The 19,454-nt window shown below is 40.3% G+C and overlaps 1 protein-coding gene across 5 annotated transcripts; it reads left to right on the forward strand.

Annotated features, from left to right (window-relative positions):
• Window positions 1-13: 13 nt before the first annotated feature.
• ADPRM (ADP-ribose/CDP-alcohol diphosphatase, manganese dependent) lies at window positions 14-19,196 on the forward strand. Of its 5 annotated transcripts, XM_075994099.1 has the most exons (7): window positions 16-104; window positions 8,777-8,982; window positions 10,075-10,168; window positions 12,990-13,616; window positions 14,540-14,656; window positions 15,236-15,342; window positions 18,794-18,882. In XM_075994099.1, the coding sequence occupies exons 4-6, from the start codon at window positions 13,016-13,018 to the stop codon at window positions 15,310-15,312; spliced, it is 795 nt and encodes a 264-aa protein (XP_075850214.1). In that variant the 5' UTR covers window positions 16-104; window positions 8,777-8,982; window positions 10,075-10,168; window positions 12,990-13,015; the 3' UTR covers window positions 15,313-15,342; window positions 18,794-18,882. The 5 variants fall into 5 exon arrangements, with proteins under 5 accessions (XP_012633101.3, XP_075850214.1, XP_075850211.1 ...); XM_075994096.1 differs by lacking the exon at window positions 15,236-15,342 and having other exon boundaries at window positions 18,794-19,196; XM_075994098.1 differs by lacking the exons at window positions 8,777-8,982; window positions 15,236-15,342 and adding an exon at window positions 9,347-9,439 and having other exon boundaries at window positions 30-104; window positions 18,794-19,196.
• The last annotated feature ends 258 nt before the right edge of the window (window positions 19,197-19,454 follow it).

Genomic DNA, 19,454 nt, shown 5'->3' on the forward strand with positions numbered 1-19,454 from the left:
TTCCTCCGGAAGTCAGGGGGAGCCGCTCTCTCCGCTCCGCTCGATGGTGGCGCGGTTGCCTAGCTGGTTGTCAGGGAGGGCGTAGCCGAGGGGGCCGGAGCGCGGTAGGTAGAGGGGTGTCCGGGGCGGGCTGGGCTGGGGCTGCGTACCCGGGAGGGCTGGGGTGGGCAGCGCGCGGGGCTGAGGGTCTGCGGGGTCCTGGGGAGCGGCCGCCTTGGAGGCGCAGGCTGCGCGGCTGGGCCGAGGCCAGGCAGCCCTGAGCGTTGGGGGCGCCCAGGTTTGTTCGGGGGCTTCGGCGACCGCAGCTAGCTCCTCGCCCCGGGGACACTTCCAGGTTGGACGAGAAAAGTCACTGCCTCGAGACTGGAGCGACGGGGCAGCCCCCATCCCCATCTTGTCTGGCCGCCCTTATTCCCCTAGTCTTCTCAGCTGGAGGCCCGCCCAGAGGAGCTGCAAGGTTGTTTACCCCTTTGCATTCTTAAAGTAGAAGCAGACCCATTATGCGCTTGACTCTTTTTTTAAATTGCTGATAGGATCATTTGAGTGGTTACAGTGGCATGGAAGACTTGAAGTATCCGGCGCTTCTAGTTATTCTAACAGCATTATAATGTAACTAATGTAACCTAATTAATAAAGCATAGCAGTGTAGAAGTATATACTGCGTGATATCCCATTCCTTAACTTAGTCTTCCTGGCTCCCAGTTGCTTAAAATACTTTCACTGACTCCCCTGTCCCCTTCAATTTAGTGGTTGGAAGTTTGTTGATGGATTCCTCATCTGGAACTGCTTGTGTTACTTGAGTACATCCACATATTATTGAGGTTAAGAGCATTTATAGGTTTATTTTTCATTCCTTGTGAAAGTTTAACTCTTTTGCATTCGTTGTGTCTGCCTTTATTTATATTTCAATATCTGTAATCTTAACTCCCCTCTTCCCCCCTACCTCCGTGGTGGATTTGCAAAAACAATAAAAGGGGGAAAATCGCCCCTCTTTTGCTTAATTACAGATCCCACTCCTGTGTGGCTTCTCTTCGAGGGGCTTCCACTGAGCAGAAGCAGCTCATGCTCTAGTGATTGTTGGATTGGAGCATGGTTGGTTTTTCTTTTGGTTTTGTTTTTCCCTATAAGCTGATAGTATGGTGTTTCTTGATTCTAAGTTGAGCTGGAATTTTCTGAAATTTCTGCTCAAAGTTCTTAGGTGTTTGCTCAACACTTCAAATCGGTAATCAAACTAATTTTTCTATATTAAAGTTGCCTGTGGGTAATATTTTTGCCCTTTTATTTTTGTGTATTTGTTTGCCCCTGGAGAAGTTTTTCCTGTAATTGACAAAAAGACATAAAAGTACCTTGCTTGTTCAGGCAATGAGCATGAAAAATTATTGTTCATTTCTTTAATTGCTCAATTATAGGTCAACTGATCAAACACACATAAATTAAAATTGAATTCAGTGTTTCCTGCTGATCTATTAAATTTTATTTGCCAAACTGACTTTTAATAGCTTTACCCTTGCTTATTAAAGCATTTTATATAACTTCTTCATATTAAATTGATTATGTTAAATAAAATATTAGCATCTAAAACAGTTCCTGGCTCAAAGTAGGTGTTTTATAACTATATTTTGGATGAATTGCTAATAATACCTCTGAACCTGATTTCATAGACCTTTGAAACGTTAGTCCTAACCTAAAGAGTTATAAGCCTTATCACTTTTATTAATATTAAATTGCCAAGATCACCAAATGGTTTTGTTTTCCTTCCCAATTTAGATACTTTTCTTGAGATAGACCATGGATTAATATCATCTGATAATTTGCTCTATCAATTGTTACTAGGCTGATCACATTTTGTGCTTGATATAACTTTAGGCTGGTTTGGCGAATATATGGAGGCCCTAACTTTTTGTGAACTTGCCAGTTACTGTAATATGTTTGCTTCATCTTAGGTCCAGATCCTTGATTCCTGTGCCTAACCACAAACATTTCCTGCCTCAACTTTTCTGTTATTGCAAAATTTAAAACAGTTTTTAAGACACTCTCTCCCTTTCATCTTTCCATGGTCTTTGCATATGAAAGTTTTGCTCACCCACCCCTTCCTGAGACATTTTGCTTAGTGTCTCAGGAAGGCTTTGAGCTTCTATTATAATCTTCTCTGTTAACAAATTCTCTCATTATGTCTGGACTTTCCTGAAACAACCCCCCTCTTTTTTTCATTGACACTGGAGCAGAGGAAACATTTTTCACAATATCATCTTTCACAAGTTGGTCCTAGATGCTTGGGGGCTTTCCACAGGAAGTTCAGCTTTCTGCCTGTCTTAAGTATTAGAGAAGGTTTATTATTATTGAATTATAGCAAGTTTTCAGCAATTAAGCATCTCTGGGTATTTCTTCCTATTCTTAAAAATCACTTATGCCTAAGGTGGCTTTCACAAAATACTGGCTGCTTATCCTGTACCATGATTTTCTGTAGGAATTTTGAGAGAAAATCTTTTTTTTTTTTTTTTTTTTTTTCAAAGCTGTTCTTTAATTATTTCATCTAGTAAGTAGAATTTGCAACTCCATTTGAAATTCACAGTTTGCCATTTTACCAGTGGTATATTTACCCCTTCCTAAAACTTTTTTTTTTTTTTTATTTTGGCATATTATGGGGATACAGATTTTAAGGTTTCAATAAATGCCCATTTCCCCCCCTCCCCCCAAAAGTCTGAGTCTCCATCATGACCATCCCCCAGATGGTGCACATCTCACTCATTATGTATGTATATACCCACCCCCCTCCCCCCTCCCACCTGCCCAATACCCTATTACTGTAGTACCTATGTGTCCACTTAGGTGCTACTCAGTTAATACCAGTTTTCTGGAGAATATATCTGGTGCTTGTTTTTCCATTCTTGGGATACTTCACTTAGTAGTATGGGTTCCAGCTCTAACCAGGAAAATATAAGATGTGCTATATCACCATTGTTTCTTAGAGCTGAATAGTACTCCATAGTATACATATACCACATTTTATTAATCCATTCTTGGATTGATGGGCACTTGGGCTGTTTCCACAACCTTGCAATTATGAATTGTGCTGCTGTAAACATTCGAGTGCAGGTGTCTTTTTTGTAGAGTGTCACTGGATCATTTGGGTAGATGCCCAGCAATGGGATTGCTGGATCAAATGGTAGATTCACTTGTATTGCTTTAAGGTATCTCCATATTGCTTTCCATAGAGGTTGAACTAGTTTGCAGTCCCACCAGCAGTGTAGGAGTGTTCCTCTCTCTCCGCAACCACGCCAGCATTTATTGTTTGGAGATTTTTTGATGAAGGCCATTCTCACTGGGGTTAAGTGATATCTCATTGTGGTTTTGATTTGCATTTCCCTGATGATTAGAGATGTTGAGCATTTCTTCATATGTTTGTTGGCCATTCTTCTGTCTTCCTTAGAAAAGTTTCTGTTCAAGTCCTTTGCCCACTTTTTAATTGGGTTATTTGATTTTTTCTTGCTGATTTTCATGAGTTCTAAGTATATTCTAGTTATGAGCTCTTTGTCGGATACGTAGGATGCAAAAATTTTCTCCCATTCTGTAGGTTGTCTGTTTACTTTCATGACTGTTTCTTTGGCTGTGCAGAAGCTTTTTAGTTTGATCATGTCCCATTTATTTACTTTTGTTGCTGCTGTGATTGCCTTTGGGGACTTCTTCATAAACTCTTTGCCTAGGCCGATGTCTAGGAGAGTGTTTCCAACATTTTCCTCTAGAATTCTAATAGTTTCATACCTTAGGTTTAAGTCTGTTATCCAGCGTGAGTTGATTTTTGTGAGAGGTGAAAGGTGTGGGTCCTGCTTTAGCCTTCTATAAGTGGCTATCCAGTTTTCCCAGCACCATTTATTGAAAAGGGATTCTTTTCCCCTGTGTATGTTTTTGTCTGCTTTGTCAAAGATTAGATGGCTATATGAGGATGGTTTTATATCAGGATTCTCAGATATGTTCCACTGGTCAATATTCCCATTTTTGTGCCAATACCAGATTGTTTTAATTACTACAGCTTTGTAGTATAGTTTGATATCTGGCATATTAATACCTCCCATTTTGTTTTTGTTGCCTAGAATTGCTCTTGATATTCGGGGTCTTCTTTGGTTCCATACAAAGAGTAAAATTATTTTTTCTATATCTGTGAAGAATGCTGATAGGATTTTAATAGGTATTGCATTGAATCTGTAGATCAGTTTGGGTAGTATAGACATTTTAATGATGTTGAGTCTGCCGATCCACGAGCATGGAATGGATTTCCATCTGTTTACATCCTCTGCTATTTCCTTCCTCAGTGTTTCATAGTTCTCCCTGTAGAGGTCTTTTACCTCCTTGGTTAAGTATATTCCTAGGTACTTTAGTTTCTTTGTTGCTATTGTGAAGGGTATTGAGTCTTTGATTTGGTTCTCAATTAGATTGTTGTTGGCGTATATGAATGCCTCTGATTTCTGTGTATTGATTTTGTATCCTGAGACTTTACTAAATTCATTGATCAGTTCCAGGAGTTTCTTGGTTGAATCCTTGGGGTTTTCTAGATACAATATCATCAGCAAACAGTGAAAGTTTGATCTCTTCTGCCCCTATTTGGATACCTTTGATTCCATTTTCCTGTCTGATTGCTGTAGCCAAGACTTCCAGCACTATGTTGAACAGAAGTGGAGATAGTGGGCAGCCTTGTCTGGTTCCAGTTCTAAGTGGGAATGATTTCAATCTTTCCCCATTCAGTATGATGTTGGCTATGGGTCTGTCATATATGGCTTGTATCATTTTTAGGTATGTCCCTTCTATGCCTATTTTCTTAAGTGTTCGTATCATGAAAGGGTGTTGAATTTTGTCAAAAGCTTTTTCTGCATCTATTGAAAGAATCATGTGGTCTTTGTTTTTGCTTCTGTTGATGTGGTGAATTGCATTTATAGATTTACGTATGTTGAACCATCCCTGCATCCCTGGGATGAAGCCCACTTGGTCGTGGTGGATTATTTTTTTGATAAGTGTCTGGATTCGGTTAGCTAAGATTTTGTTGAAAATTTTTGCATCTATATTCATTAGGGATATTGGTCTGTAGTTTTCTTTTTTTGTTGCATCCTTTCCTGGTTTTGGTATCAGAGTAATATTCGCTTCATAAAAGGTGTCCGGGAGGTTTCCGTTCTTCTCGATGTTGTGGAATAGTTTCTGCAAGATAGGTACTAGTTCTTCTTTGTAAGTATGGTAAAATTCAGGTGTGAAGCCATCTGGACCGGGACTTTTCTTTTTCGGGAGATTTTTAATTGCTGTTTCTATTTCAGCTGTTGAGATTGGTCTGTTCAGGGAATCTATTTCTTCCTGGTTGAGCCTAGGGAGGCTGTGTGTTTCTAGAAATTTGTCCATTTCCTCCACATTTTCCTGTTTGTGTGCATAAAGATTTTTGTAGTATTCATAAATTGTATCTTGTATCTCTTTGGGATCAGTTGTGATATCTCCTTTTTTATTCCTGATGGAGCTTATTAGAGATTTCTCTTTTCTGCTTTTCGTTAGCTTAGCCAATGGTGTGTCAATCTTGTTTATTTTTTCAAAGAACCAACTTTTTGTTTTATTAATCTCCTGAATAGCTTTCCTGTTTTCAATTTCGTTTAGTTCTGATTTGATCTTGTTGATTTCACCTCTTCTGCTGGGTTTGGGGTTGGTCTGTTCTTCTTTTTCCAGCTCTTTGAGTCGTTTCATTAGATTGTCTATTTGTGATCTTCTTGTCTTTTGGTTATAGGCATTTATGGAGATAAACTTTCCTCTCAGAACTGCTTTAGCTGTGTCCCAGAGGAGTTGATAACTTGTCTCTCCATTGTCGTTTTCTTCATAGAAGTTTTTTATTTCCGTCTTGATTTCTTCATTTACGAAGTAATCATTTAGTAGGAGGTTGTTTAATTTCCACGTTTTTGTGTAGAAATGTGAGTTTCTGTTAGGGTTGATTTCTAGTTTTATTCCACTGTGATCTGAGAAGGTACATGGTATGATTTCTATTTTTTTAAATTTCTTGAGATTTTCTTTGTATCCTAGGATATGGTCAATCTTAGAGAATGTCCCGTGAGCTGATGAGAAGAACGTATATTCAGTGGATTTTGGGTAGAATGTTCTGTAGATGTCTGTCAGACCCAATTGTTCTAGAGTTTTGTTTAAGTCCATTATTTCTTTATTAATTTTCTGTTTGGAGGATCTGTCTCGTGCCGTCAGTGGGGTGTTGAAATCTCCGGCGATTATGGAGTTGGTATTAATCCATTTGCTTAGCTCCAGTAAGGTTTGCTTTATGAATCTGGGTGCACCTAAGTTGGGTGCATATATATTTAAAATTGTTATCTCTTATTGTTGGACTGTGCCCTTCACCATTATATAATGACCCTCTTTGTCTTTTACTACTTTTGTTGGTTTAAAAACTAAATCGTCTGAAATTAGAACTGCCACACCAGCCTTCTTTTGGCTTCTATTTGCTTGGAATATTGATCTCCACCCTTTGATTTTTAGTCTATATGCATCCTTACAGGTTAGATGTGTTTCCTGAAGACAGCATATACTTGGCCTGTATTTTTTTATCCATTCAGCCAGCCTATGTCTCTTGAGTGGAGAGTTTAAGCCATTCACATTTATCGAGAGAACTGATAGGTAAGGTAGATTACTGATCATTCTGTTGGGTTGGATGTTGTTGCTATGATTTCTGTCTTGAGCCATTGTAATATCTGGCCTTTAATATCTTTGGGTTTTGGTTGTTTTTATATTCGTGGGTTATTTTTATGATGTTCCGTGCATAACGCTGTTTTAAGTACTTCTTGTAGGGCTGGTCTTGTCTTGGTGAATTCTCTGAGCCTTTGCTTGTCTGAGAATGTTTTTATTTCTCCTTCATATACGAAGCTTAGTTTTGCAGGGAATAATATTCTAGGCTGGGCATTGTTTTGTTTCAAAAGAGTGAGAATGGGGCCCCAGTCTCTCCTTGCTTGTAAAGTCTCATTTGAGAAGTCTGATGTTATTCGAATTGGCTTTCCCTTGTATGTTACTTGCTTCTTTTGTCTTACAGCTCTTAGAAGGGCCTCTTTAGTTGATACTTTGGTTAGTCTGATGACTGCATGTCCTGACGTCTTCCTGTTTGCGTTGAATCTCCCAGGGGTCCTCTGAGCTTCTTGAACTTGTATATCAAGATTTTGAGCCAGGCCTGGGAAATTTTCCTCTATTATATCTTCAAACAGCTTGTCCAACCCTTGAGTGTTGTCTTCTTCCCCTTCCTGTAACCCTATGACCCTCACATTAGGTTTCTTCACATAATCCCACAGCTCTTGTAGGCTTTGCTCTTTTCTCTTGTTTCTCTGCTCTATTTCTGTGACTGATTTATTTAATTGGAGGGTGTTATCTTCAAGCTCTGAGATTCTTTCTTCTGCTTCATCTACCCTGTTCTTGAGACTTTCCACTGTATTTTGTAGTTCCTTGAATTGATTCTTCATTTCCAGGAGTTCGGTTACACTTTTCTTCAATGTGTCTATTTCTTTTCTCATATCCTGGAGACTTTTTGTGGTTTCTTGGTGTTGGTTGTTGAGTTGTTGTTGCAGCTGGGTGAGTGTTCTTATGTTCCACATACGAAATTCCTCTTCTGTCATATTGGTTGCCTGATTTTGGTCGGTGTCCGTTTCTAGGGGGCTGGTGCTCCTCTTTGGGGGTGTGTTTTCCGTTTGGTTCTTCATATTTCCTGAGTTCTTTCGCTGATTTCTTCCCATGTCGATCAGTTGTTGTTTCTTTCCTTAGGTTATTGTTTGGGTATTCACACACCTTGTTTAGTTTCTGAGGCGTTAGGTGGTGCCTGTGGGTGAAATTGGACCACTCCCTGTATATTGAGTCAGTGGGTGCCGTGGAAAGGCTGTGCAAGATGCCGTCCCTGTCAGTAGGTGGCGTTTGCTTGGAGGAACAGGCTATGGTGTTGATTTTGAGTCCTGTTATCAGCTCTGGTTCTGGGCGGAGCTGGGTTGGGTAAGCCTGCCCTCAGGCCGTTAGCAGGGGTCAAAGTTCTGTTCTCTGCTGTCAGGGCGGGGCTGGAATGGTCCCGCTCAGCCAGAAAGTCTGGGTGTGGGGGTGGGGCTGTCTGAGACCCGCAGTCTGCAGCAGGCCTCGCTTCTTTCCACCCTCCCCAACTCTGCAGCTACTCCTGGGCCTCTGCCAGCAGGCCAGACCACAAGCCACCAGGCTTCCCCGGACTGTGGTGCCGGCGCCGGCGGGGAGGTTCCCTGCACAGGAACGCCACCTGGGTTGGGCGCACGGCCTCCTCCTGGGAGGAGGGTTGCCCTCTAGGGCGCCGATCCGCCCCTGGAGGCACACAGTCCTCAGTAGGCTGTTCACGTATAACCCTTCTGTGCCCCGGGCAATGCTAGCCCTCGGTGCAGGGGATCTGGTCTGCAGGTCCGACCTCTGGGTCCCAGAGTTCAAACTGTATTCCCACCAGGGAGAGGATTTCCGGTCCTAATTCACCCACAGGGAGCCCAAGCTGGGTCTATGTCTCTCAGCCTCTGAGTCGGCACTGTTTTCCTGGGAACACGGTGCCAGCAGCACCTGGGAGGGCGGGCGGGGTCCCAAACGGGAAGGTCCCGTTCCCTGGAGGTGCCTCCGGCTGGTGGCTGTATTGTCTCTCTGGGCAGCCGCGGGTAGGGTCGGCGGAGGGGAGGAGGAGGCAATATGGCGCCTGCCGCGTGGCTCGGGTCCGTGCACACGGAGGTGCCCGGAGGAAGTTGGGAACCTGGTGCCACGTCTGCTACAGGCTCACCGTTGGCAGGCGGCGGCAGTCTCTGGGCTGATGTCCGCAGGTCTCTCCACCCGCTGGGGAGCCCACCAGCAGTCCCGAATGCAGGGGAGGGGGAACAGCAGATCCACCTACCCTTGCCGCTGGTCTCCGGGCTGCTCCGGTGGTCTCAGCCTCCAGTTCTCCTCCGCAGCCTCCTCCCGTGGAGTCTCCCGGTGTCTCAGGTACCCCTCCTTCCGGCCCTTGTCCGCTGTATGCTCGTCTTCTTGCTTCTTTCCTCTAGTTTCTGCTAGAATCGGTCTTTTCTGCAGAGACCCTCTGTCTGGCAGTGTTATTCGTCCGCCATCTTGCTCCCCCGAGAGAAAATCTTTTAAAGTTTTCTTTTTCTTTTTTCTTTTTTTTTGCTTTTTAGAGACAGGATCTTGCTTTGTTGCCTAGGCTGCAGTGGCACCATCATAGCTCACTGTAATGGCTCACTGTAACCTCGAATTCCTGGGCTCAAGCAATCCTCCTGCATCAGCCTCTTGAGTAGCTTGGTCTATAGGCATGAGTCACCACACCCAGCTAATTTATTTTATTTTTTTGTAGAGACAGGGTCTCATTATGTTGTACGGGTTGGTCTTGAATGCCTGGCCTCAAGCATTTCTCCTGCCTCAGTTTCTCAAAGTGCTGGGATTATAGGTATGAGCCATCATGCCTGGCCAATTTTATTTCTTTAATTCCCAATCAAAGAATCTTTGAACCTACCTACAAGCTATAAGCCCCTTTAAGATTTCCTGCCTCTTCAGGCCAAACCAATGTATACTTTCCATGTGTTGATTTATGATTTTACCTGCAATTCCTGTTTCCCTAAATTATATAAAACCACACTGTAACCCAACCACCTTGGAACCACTTGCTCAAGACTTCTTGGGCATTTCTCCCCAGGCAATGGTTACATATATTTGGCAAAGAATAAATTTCTTTTATAATAATTCTGTAAATTATTTTACAGAGTTTGGGTTTTTTTTTCCCGATAACAACTAAAAATTTGCCATTCTCTTTTCTATTCAAAAACAAAATATTTCCTTTAGTCTTCTACATTTTCCAGATTCTATTTTCTGTAAATTTTAGATCTTTTAAAAAAAACTTTGTATTATAGACACTTTTAAATATATATGAAAGTAATGAATAAATCTCATGTACTCACTGCTAACTTCAAAATTTATTATCCTCTACATATGCATTTTTGTGTGTATGTATTCGGTAGAGGAGAGAGTATTTTGAAAAAGTTCGGTGACATTAGAATTTGTATTAATTCTGTTTCCTCACTGTAGGTGGCTTTGTGTTTTTGATCTCTCTACTCACCAGGACCAGTCTTTCTTAGATCCCTGACATCTCCGTGAACCATAAAATGAAAGGCTAAACTAGGTACGAGACTCAATTCCCTGCCTACTTAGTTCTTTTTGCCCTGCCTTACTCACTTCTGACCCTGATTGTCTACCTGAATATGTTCCTGAAAACTGAAATGCTCCAAAATCTGAAACTTGAGTGCTGACATGACATGCAAAAGGAAATGCTCATTGGAGTGCTTTGGGTTTTTGATTTTCAGATTAAGTATGCTCAACTGGTAAATGTATTCCAAATCTGAAAACATTTGAAGTCCAAAACTCTTCTGGTCATAAGCATCTTGAATAAAGAATAACCTGTACAAATTTAAGTTTCTGTTTTTCAAAATAATTTCTTTGTTTAATAAAATTGTAAGTTACCTTCCTATTTCTAACCTTGTTTTAAAAGCTTATCGAGTCAACATTTTGGATCTTTTTTCTGTCTCAGAACACAATGCTATTTTGAAATGTGTGCCCCTTAGTAGTTCTCTCCACATTGCTTAACTTTCTTTAAAAGGTTGGCAAATCTTAATATAGCTTTGAGTTTCCCTAAACTGAACGGCGTTCCAGTGGAAGGTGTATTTGACAGGATTTTGGTATCAAATGACAGAAAATCAATTGGATTTGTCTTTAAGCTCAAGGGGGATTTTATTGGCTGATATACATAACTAAATGACCAACAACAGTTCTAGCCTGGACAGGTGGTTTGCAGGTATTCAACTAATGTTGCCAGGACTCTACTTCCCATCATTCAGATTTGCTTCCTTCTGTTTTGTGTTTCTTCTCAGTTAACTTTTCTCTAAAAACCCTAGTCTTAGTGTATCAGTTTGGCAGAATTAGTGGCAGTACTTTTGCTAATAGTTCCAGCAAATGTCCCAGGCTGATGCTGATAGACTTAGTAGAGATTATTTACCTACCCATAACTGGCCAGAGGAAAGCTGGGCTTTTATAGACCAGGCCTGGGTCATGTGTTTCCCATTCTACTTCCCTAGCTGGGGGTGGAGGTCACACAGGAATGGAGAAAGGGGAACTGGATAGATGCCTAAAGGAAAATTAGGGTGCTATTATTAATACATCAAGAACAGGAAATGAGTGCTAGGTAGGCAAAAATAACAGCTGTGTACTGGAGAGAAGATCAAATTAATTAGGAGTAAATCTCCTCAAGGAGATCCAAAAACAAAGAAGTTCATTTAGCAGGGGATAAGAGCATACTCAGAAACAGTTTTCTCTTAAGCTTTCATATTGTTTATGTGATATACTTGCTAAATCATCTTTTGATTTGATTCTCCTTTTAATGCTGAACTTGGAATCACAAATGTTTGAAACCTAACAAGGCTAGAGATTTTCAGCCGACTTAGTTGGGTTTTGTATTTCTTGTAATTATATCAGAGTTCACCTTTCAAATCAGATTGTCTCTCATTTATATACCCCTGGTTATATATTTACTGACTTGATATCTAGTGAGGTTTTCAGATAGAGTTGTAGGAAGAAATGAGCAAATAAAAAATAACAGCATGAGAACACCAAACCATTTTGAAAGATTTCCATCTCTTTTTTTCTGGTGTTTTACATATTTTAGGGCTAGTTATGCCCAACCAGATTAAGGAAGAAAGGAAAGTAGCTGAAGCGCATAATCGGGTTAATTAGAGAGTCTGTCATTAGTGACAATTATTTTAGAATGAAAAGAAGCCCTTAACTCTCAAATAAGCCAAATTGAAGTCTGCCCTTATTCCGGCTGTGGAGTTGCTGCCTCCATCTCTGATAGAAGTGCTGTTGCAATAGAAGTCTCACATGTCTGTAGAGGATTAAATATGGACTCTGTAGGCGCATTCGGCAAATGACTAGAGACTAGGAATCTGAAAGTAATTTTAGAAAGATGAATTTTTAGGTTTAAATAAATTCAGACAATACAGCAATAGTTTATTACTGTAGTCTTTACAACAAAAGTAGTTGATAATTTAGGATCTTGGTCTTTGATTTTTGTTTTAACCGTTAGTGTTCTTGGCTCTTTTAAGAGATTATAATTTAGATTTTAATCAATCTAATAATGGTTTTTTTCAAGTTTAAATCTCTTGTTCTTCTTGGCCACTGAGGCAGAGCAGAGATCATATGTAAGAAGAAAAGATTTCATATTTACTGTTTGATTTTGGGGGTAGATTAATATTCAGGATAAAAAACCTGGTTCAAATTAGAATCCAACTATTGAAGAACCAGGAATCACTGCTCACAGACATGATAATAGTCACATCAATGTCATAGTTTTTGTGGTGGATTTTTTTGGGGGGAGTTTAAGATTATTTCTCTCTTTTCATATTTTTATTGCTCCTCAAATCCCCTGTTACTTCAGAGATAAAATAGAAGAAACTAACTTCAAGTGCCTACCCCCCACTGATGAGAAAAGAGTCAGTCTGACATGAAATAACCCATAATGGGACCCTTTTACAAAGTACTTAAAATAAGTGAGTGTAATATACAAACAACTTTCCAAAAAAACCTTGAAGTTTTGATAGAATTATTTGATGTTTATGGGAGGGTATGTGTGTATAAGTATTTCTCAAAAATTAGAATTATTCCAGATTTGAATTTGGCTTTACTAGAAATAGAATGCCTGTTCATTGATAGGATAGTACCCTTTTGTAAATTGTTACTCTTCTAAAGGGTGGAGGTTACAGAAGAGAAAACTGAAGCATTTTAGAGGTTTAGTAATTTCGACTGAAGAGCGTTGGACTCTAAAGCCCATGTAATTTTTCCAATATCAAGCTGCCTAGTAAATTAACCATTAAGTTTAATAGTCATTTTACCATTATCTTCAAATTAAGAAATAAAAATATTTATAACTTAGTTATCTTTTTTACTTTGTTTAGTTTATTTAGATACCTGTTTGGAGGTTATGGATGATAAACCCAATCCTGATACCCTAAGTGAGAGTTCAGAGCGTCTCTTCTCCTTTGGAGTTATTGCAGATATTCAATATGCTGATTTAGAAGATGGCTATAATTTCCAAGGAAACAGGCGGCGATACTACAGACACAGTCTTCTTCACTTACAGGAGGCCATTGAAGACTGGAATAATGAAAGCAGCACACTCTGTTGTGTCCTTCAGCTTGGAGATGTCATTGATGGGTATAATGCACAGTATAAAACATCAGAGAAGTCCCTAGAACTTGTTATGAACACATTCAAGAAGCTTAAAGTTCCAGTTCACCATACATGGGGAAATCATGAGTTCTATAACTTCAGTAGAGACTATTTAACAAACTCTAAACTTAACACAAAGTTTCTAGAAGCCCATATTGTGCATCATCCTGAGACTGTGCCTTCAGAGAATTACTATGCTTACCATTTTGTACCATTCCCTAAATTCCGGTTTATTTTACTTGATGCTTATGACTTGAGTGTCTTGGGCATGGATCAGTCTTCTCCAAAATACCAGCAGTGTATGAAGATGCTGAGGGAGCACAATCCAAATACGGAACTGAATAGTCCTCAAGGTGAATTATTCCTTTGAGCTGAGAATCTAATACATTGTCTTTAAATTCTTCAGCTACCTTTTATTCAGCAGGAAGATGGACAATTAAGGTAAAAGTATATTGTCGCTGTTGTTCAGGGTCAGGATTTCTCACAAGCCTGATCTTAGATGGATTGGTTACAGTTGATTCAAGATTAATTTACTTAACAGATATTTGAATGCCTATTCCAGGCCAGGCACTTTTTCTAGGGATAACTATTCAGAGCTGTAAACAATACTGACAATATCACTTTTTTTATGGACTGAATGAAGGGAACAAAAGCGGTAGGTGGGCAGGGCAAGTGATAAATGAAACAGAAACAAGATTATTTCCACAGTGATAAGTGCTACCAAGAAAATAGAGTATGATATTATAGAAAAGGACTAGGGGTACTGTTTTACATTGGGTCATCAGAGAAAGCCTCTCCATGGAGAAAAACATCTAAGCCTAAACTTAGATGACACGAAGGTGTCACCCTTGGAAAGGAGGAGGTTCAGGACTAGCAGACAGAGGGAAAAGCAAACGCAAAGGCATGAAGCGGATTAAGACTTTGGCATCATTGAAGAACACAGAAAAGGACCAGGGGGTACAAGATGATTTTGGAGAGTAAACAGGGGAAAGACTACATAGTGGCTCGGTGGCCGTAGCAAGGAGTCTGTATTTTGTTTTCAATGTAGTGGCAAACCAGTGAAGTAAGCAGGGGAATGTTAAGATTAGGAGTGCGATGTGGTGTGGTTTATTTAAATGTTGCTCTGACTTCTTGAGATTTCCTTTTTTAAGTTGATTGCTGCTAATCAAATATTACTAAAGAAAAGAACAAATGTATCTGCATTAGCTAAATTTGAATGCCCAAAGAAGGGGAAAAATGATATTTGGTGGGTCTGACTTACTTGAATTTATTTCAGGACTTTCTGAGCCCCAGTTTGTCCAGTTTAATGGAGGATTCAGTCAAGAACAGCTGAACTGGTTGAATGAAGTTCTTACATTCTCTGACACAAACCAAGAAAAAGTGGTGATCGTGAGTAAGTATTTAAATTGTCTATCTGATTACACTAGCATTTTAGAGATTGGGAAACGTTAAACTTTAAAATAGACTAGCAATATTTTTGTTTTGATATCCTTTTTCTATAAAATGGATGCTTAGTTTAAAAATTTTTATTGAGAAACAACCTGTATATAAAAGTAATATTTAAGGGTGAATGAGGAAAGGATTGTAAAATAAAAAATCTTGCCCTATATTAGAACCTATCAGTTGGCCTTTTGGGTTTCAAAGTAGAATGGGATCCCAAATGGGATCTATTTATGAGGTTAATTTTATTTTTAATTTTTTTCTTAGAGACAGGGTCTCTCTCTGTCACAAACTCCCGGGCTCAAGCAAATTCTCCTGCCTCAGCCTCCCCAGTAGCCAGGACTACAGTAGCCACCATGCCTGGCTATTTATTTTTATTTTTTTATAGAGATGGGGATCTCGTGTTGCCCAGGTGGGCCTCAAGTGATCCTCCTGCCCCGGCCTCCCAAAGTGCTAGGATTGCAGGTATGAGCCACCCTGGCCAGTAATTTTTAACTGAGAAATTCAGTTCAGGCCCCACATCAAATTTCAGCCCTACGAGACCTGCCTATTATTGAAGTGCCACCAAAGAGAGGCCACTACTGCCTCAGTGAAACAAAGCTGATATAATGGGGATCCATGTTACAGACTCCACTGGCAGTGAGTACTTTCAGTTCTCTAACTGTGTCTAAGGTATATATTATTTTCATTTAGAATCATTTTCACAGACACACTGCCATCAGAGATTGTGGGGATATGGAGGTGCTTACAACACACTAACATGTACACATGTGCATGTGTGCACACATGAAGAACCAAATTTGGATTTACAGCATGGCTGGTGGACTGGTTGGGGGCTGAGATTAGAGCCCTTATGTTAGAATTAGAATCAATATGGGATAATAGGTGAGAAGACTGGATTGAGAGCCGGAAGGATCGGACCCCATTCTGGGTATTGTTTATGTGAACTGTGTAGCCCTGGACAAATATCGAATGTACAGACTGCAGTGTTCTCAATAGTGCCCCAGATGAAATTATGAATGTGAAAACCCTTTGGAAATGATAAGCTATTTGGATAGTTGGTAATATAAAACTATATTTCAACCTATAAATGTAGTTTTTACTTATTATTCTTACAATAATGTGGTAAAAACATGTAGATAGAGCAGGAATATTTCTGCTACTGTTGGACTATCAAGTGTCATTTAAGACTTGGAAAAGATTAAGTACTCTCAGGGACTGTTGGGACAATGGGACACCATTTGGCTCTATAATAAGTGGTCTCAAACTAGGATACTTCTTGACTTGTGTCTGCTACTTAGTTTTCCACTGCTAGGCTGTACCTGTTACTTTTTAGAAGCACTGGAGCTGAAAGGGACCTAGAGATCATATAGCCAAACCTTTTAATTTTAAAGATAAACTGGGCCGGGCGCTGTGGCTCACGCCTGTAATCCTAGCTCTTGGGAGGCCGAGGCGGGCGGATTGCTCAAGGTCAGGAGTTCAAAACCAGCCTGAGCAAGAGCGAGACCCCGTCTCTACTATAAATAGAAAGAAATTAATTGGCCAACTGATATATATATAAAAAATTAGCCGGGCATGGTGGCGCATGCCTGTAGTCCCAGCTACCCGGGAGGCTGAGGCAGAAGGATCACTCGAGCCCAGGAGTTTGAGGTTGCTGTGAGCTAGGACGCCACGGCACTCACTCTAGCCTGGGCAACAAAGCGAGACTCTGTCTCAAAAAAAAAAAAAAAAAAAAAAAAGATAAACTGAAGCCCAAAGTGATTAAATTATATAGCAAAAATCATACAGCAACTGACAGAACTGAGACTAGAATCCATGTTTTATATCCAGTCCTTTTTCCCACTCTATCCTGTATCCTTCCCTTTTCTTTTTTCTGATGGCAATATACATATCTACTTAACAGTCTTTTCAGTTTCTTCCTTCATTTGCCATAAGCTTAGAAACTGGATACGCAAACCTTTAACAATTGAATGTCTCAGGTTTTCTTTAGTAAAGTTAAATTTCCCTTTGTTTTTGTTTGCTTTTTAACTTTCATTGTGGCTACTCAGATGTCATTTTGGCCACTTTTTGAGTTTTGGCCATGCAGTTGGAATGATATTAGCTGAGATGGGGAACACAGCAGGGTGAGGGGGTTTGAGTGGGAAGGGCAGGGGGCACAGGTTTGGAAATAGTAAGTTTCAAATGCCTCTTAGACATCAGTGGGGATGTTGAGTGGGCAGTGTGGACACATAAGCTGGAGATTCAGAATGGATTTAGGGTAGATATATAAATATGGAAGTGAGAAGGATGTGGATTATAGATGATATTTAATGCATGTAAATCACTTAGGAGATCACCAACACATTAGGTGTAGAAACAGAAGTGTAAGAGCCAAGCATTTAGGCACTCCTGATAAGATGCTGGGGAAATGAGGAGGAACCAGCAGGGTTCCAAGGAGATTGGAAGTTAGTGGCTGTCAAGTTTGGGGTAAAACTAGGAAGACACCATTAGGAAAGCCTAGCGGTGTCCTGGAAGCCAAGTGTTTCAAGGAGAAGGGAGCAACTAACTGTGTCAGAAGCTACAGGGACTTGATAGATTCAGTATGGATTCTAGGTACTATTACTAGAGAGCTACCCAGACCCTTTGGACTCTCAGCCCTGAGAGTTGTAGTTAGTGTGTTTGTGCACCTGGGCATGCATGTACATATGCATACCTTTCCTGCTTTAGGGATCTGTTAACCTCTTCCTCCCAAGCCCTCCCTGCTTTTTTTCTTTTAACTTGTATTACAAACAAATAGATATTAAACAGAAGCATGTTTAAATTTCAGAAAAAAATGAACAGTAGCAGAAAAAAAAAAGTAATTTTATAGGAAGAAGCAGAGACCAGTGAGCTATGGTACACCTACTTTAGAATGAAAACTGTGGCTTGATATATGGTATGGGCTTATAGATGTGTTGGCATTGGGAATTAGAAGTTGTCTTGGCTCTACTTCTGCATGTCTCCTGTGGGACCTCAGTATAAATCTTCCCTGCTTTAACTCAGTTTTCTAATCTGTGAAGTGAGTATGCCTAACTCATGGCAGCATTTACAGTCCCATGAATAAATTCAAATGCAGCGGTCCCAACATTTTTGGCAGGGGAAGTGGAGCTGAGGTGGTGATGCAAGAGATGGGGAGCCACCGTAAATACAGATGAAGCTTCACTCACTCACCCACCACTCAATGGTGCACAGCTCACCCACCAGTCCATCGCCCGGGGTTGGTGGCTGCAGTTCTGAGGCATTGAGTGTTTGTATAAATGACACATACTCCATGGCCCATCCTTAAGCTGTTCTTCTATTTAGTAGTATATTTTTCTATGTATATAACATTCATATTTAAGGCATTCAATGAGATTGGATTGTGGTACAGGACTGCCTGATTTCTGGGTGCCTTTTAGACTGCCCTCAACAGGATATCCTTGGTCTTCTTTGGTGTTTGGGCAGCTTGAGACTATGTAGGCCTCCGAGATCTCAGGGTTTTGCCTCTATAGGAACCTCTCCCACCTGATGTGAACTGTCCTGCCCTTCTTTCTATGCTCCAGAGACTTGGCTGTAGAGATGATCTAGTTCTTCCTATATGTGGGTTCTCTCTGGTTTAGTCAATTTGGATAATGAGATAGCAATACACAATTTTTTTTCCCTGAGTACTAGCTTTAGCCATTTGTTTTGATGGAAGAGATATTTCTTAACCACTTCAGTATGGTGCTCACAGGCCACGAAACCTTGCCCACAGCCAGCATTCCTAGTCCGCACGATAGTTTGTGCTGTGCGTTGACGACGAATCCGTTTTGCTCTTGTGTGATGAGGAAAGCTTTAAAGCACGAAAGCTTGTTTTACTTTACAGGCAGCTTTACTTGTAATGTAAATCAGAATAGGTAACATGTACATATATGTTTTCATTATGTTATTTTTAAATGTTCACAATTTTATTTTGATAAATGAAAAATTAGAAAAGTCATATCACGGCTGTTGGCTAAAGTCGATGCTCGGCTGTGTGCGTTCATCTGTCGACTATAGTCAACGCTTATACTGAAGTGGTTAATAGGCTCATAACTCTTCTTTTCTTTAACAGGCCATCTTCCCATTTTCTCAGAGTCCTCCGACGACGTATGCCTGGCCTGGAACTACAGAGACGCCCTGGCAGTCATTTGGTCCCATGAGTGTGTGGTGTGTTTCCTTGCTGGTCACACTCATGATGGTGGCTACTCTGCAGATCCTTTTGGTGTACACCATGTCAGTCTAGAAGGAGTTATTGAAACAGCTCCAGACAGCCAAGCGTTTGGCACAGTTCATGTCTATCCTGACAAAATGATGTTGGAAGGGAGAGGCAGAGTTCCAGATAGAATTATGAATTATAAGAAGGAAAAAGGGTTCCATTGTTAGTCTCATATATTTTAGTCTGATCTCACAAAGAGAAATGAGCTTTGTGTTTGCCCCCCCAAAACAAAAATAAAAATCCTCAGTCTCATTGTTTATTATTCTGCTTGTATAACGAAATATATTTATGAGTTCAGTGTGCTTTAGTTAAATAAATATTCAGATAAGATATTCAGAACTGTCATTTTGGATAACTTATCCAGTATGAGTTAGAAACATATCAGGGAGGAGAATGAAGAAGGGTCATATAGTCTTCATAAAAGATTTTTTTTGTCCTTACCTGAAAACTTTTTACTTTTTATAAGAATGTATTCATGTGTTAACTGTGTAACTTAAAATTCATAATTAAAAAAATA

Source organism: Microcebus murinus, chromosome 18 (assembly GCF_040939455.1).
Source record: "Microcebus murinus isolate Inina chromosome 18, M.murinus_Inina_mat1.0, whole genome shotgun sequence".
Taxonomy (NCBI): Eukaryota; Metazoa; Chordata; class Mammalia; order Primates; family Cheirogaleidae; genus Microcebus; species Microcebus murinus.

Coding starts and splice junctions, on each gene's coding strand:
- ADPRM (XM_012777647.3), top strand. CDS start 13,016: ATGGATGATAAACCCAATCCTGATACCCTAAGTGAGAGTTCAGAGCGT. Junction 13,617..14,539: donor GGAACTGAATAGTCCTCAAG/GTGAATTATTCC, acceptor AATTTATTTCAG/GACTTTCTGAGCCCCAGTTT. Junction 14,657..18,793: donor AGAAAAAGTGGTGATCGTGA/GTAAGTATTTAA, acceptor TTTCTTTAACAG/GCCATCTTCCCATTTTCTCA.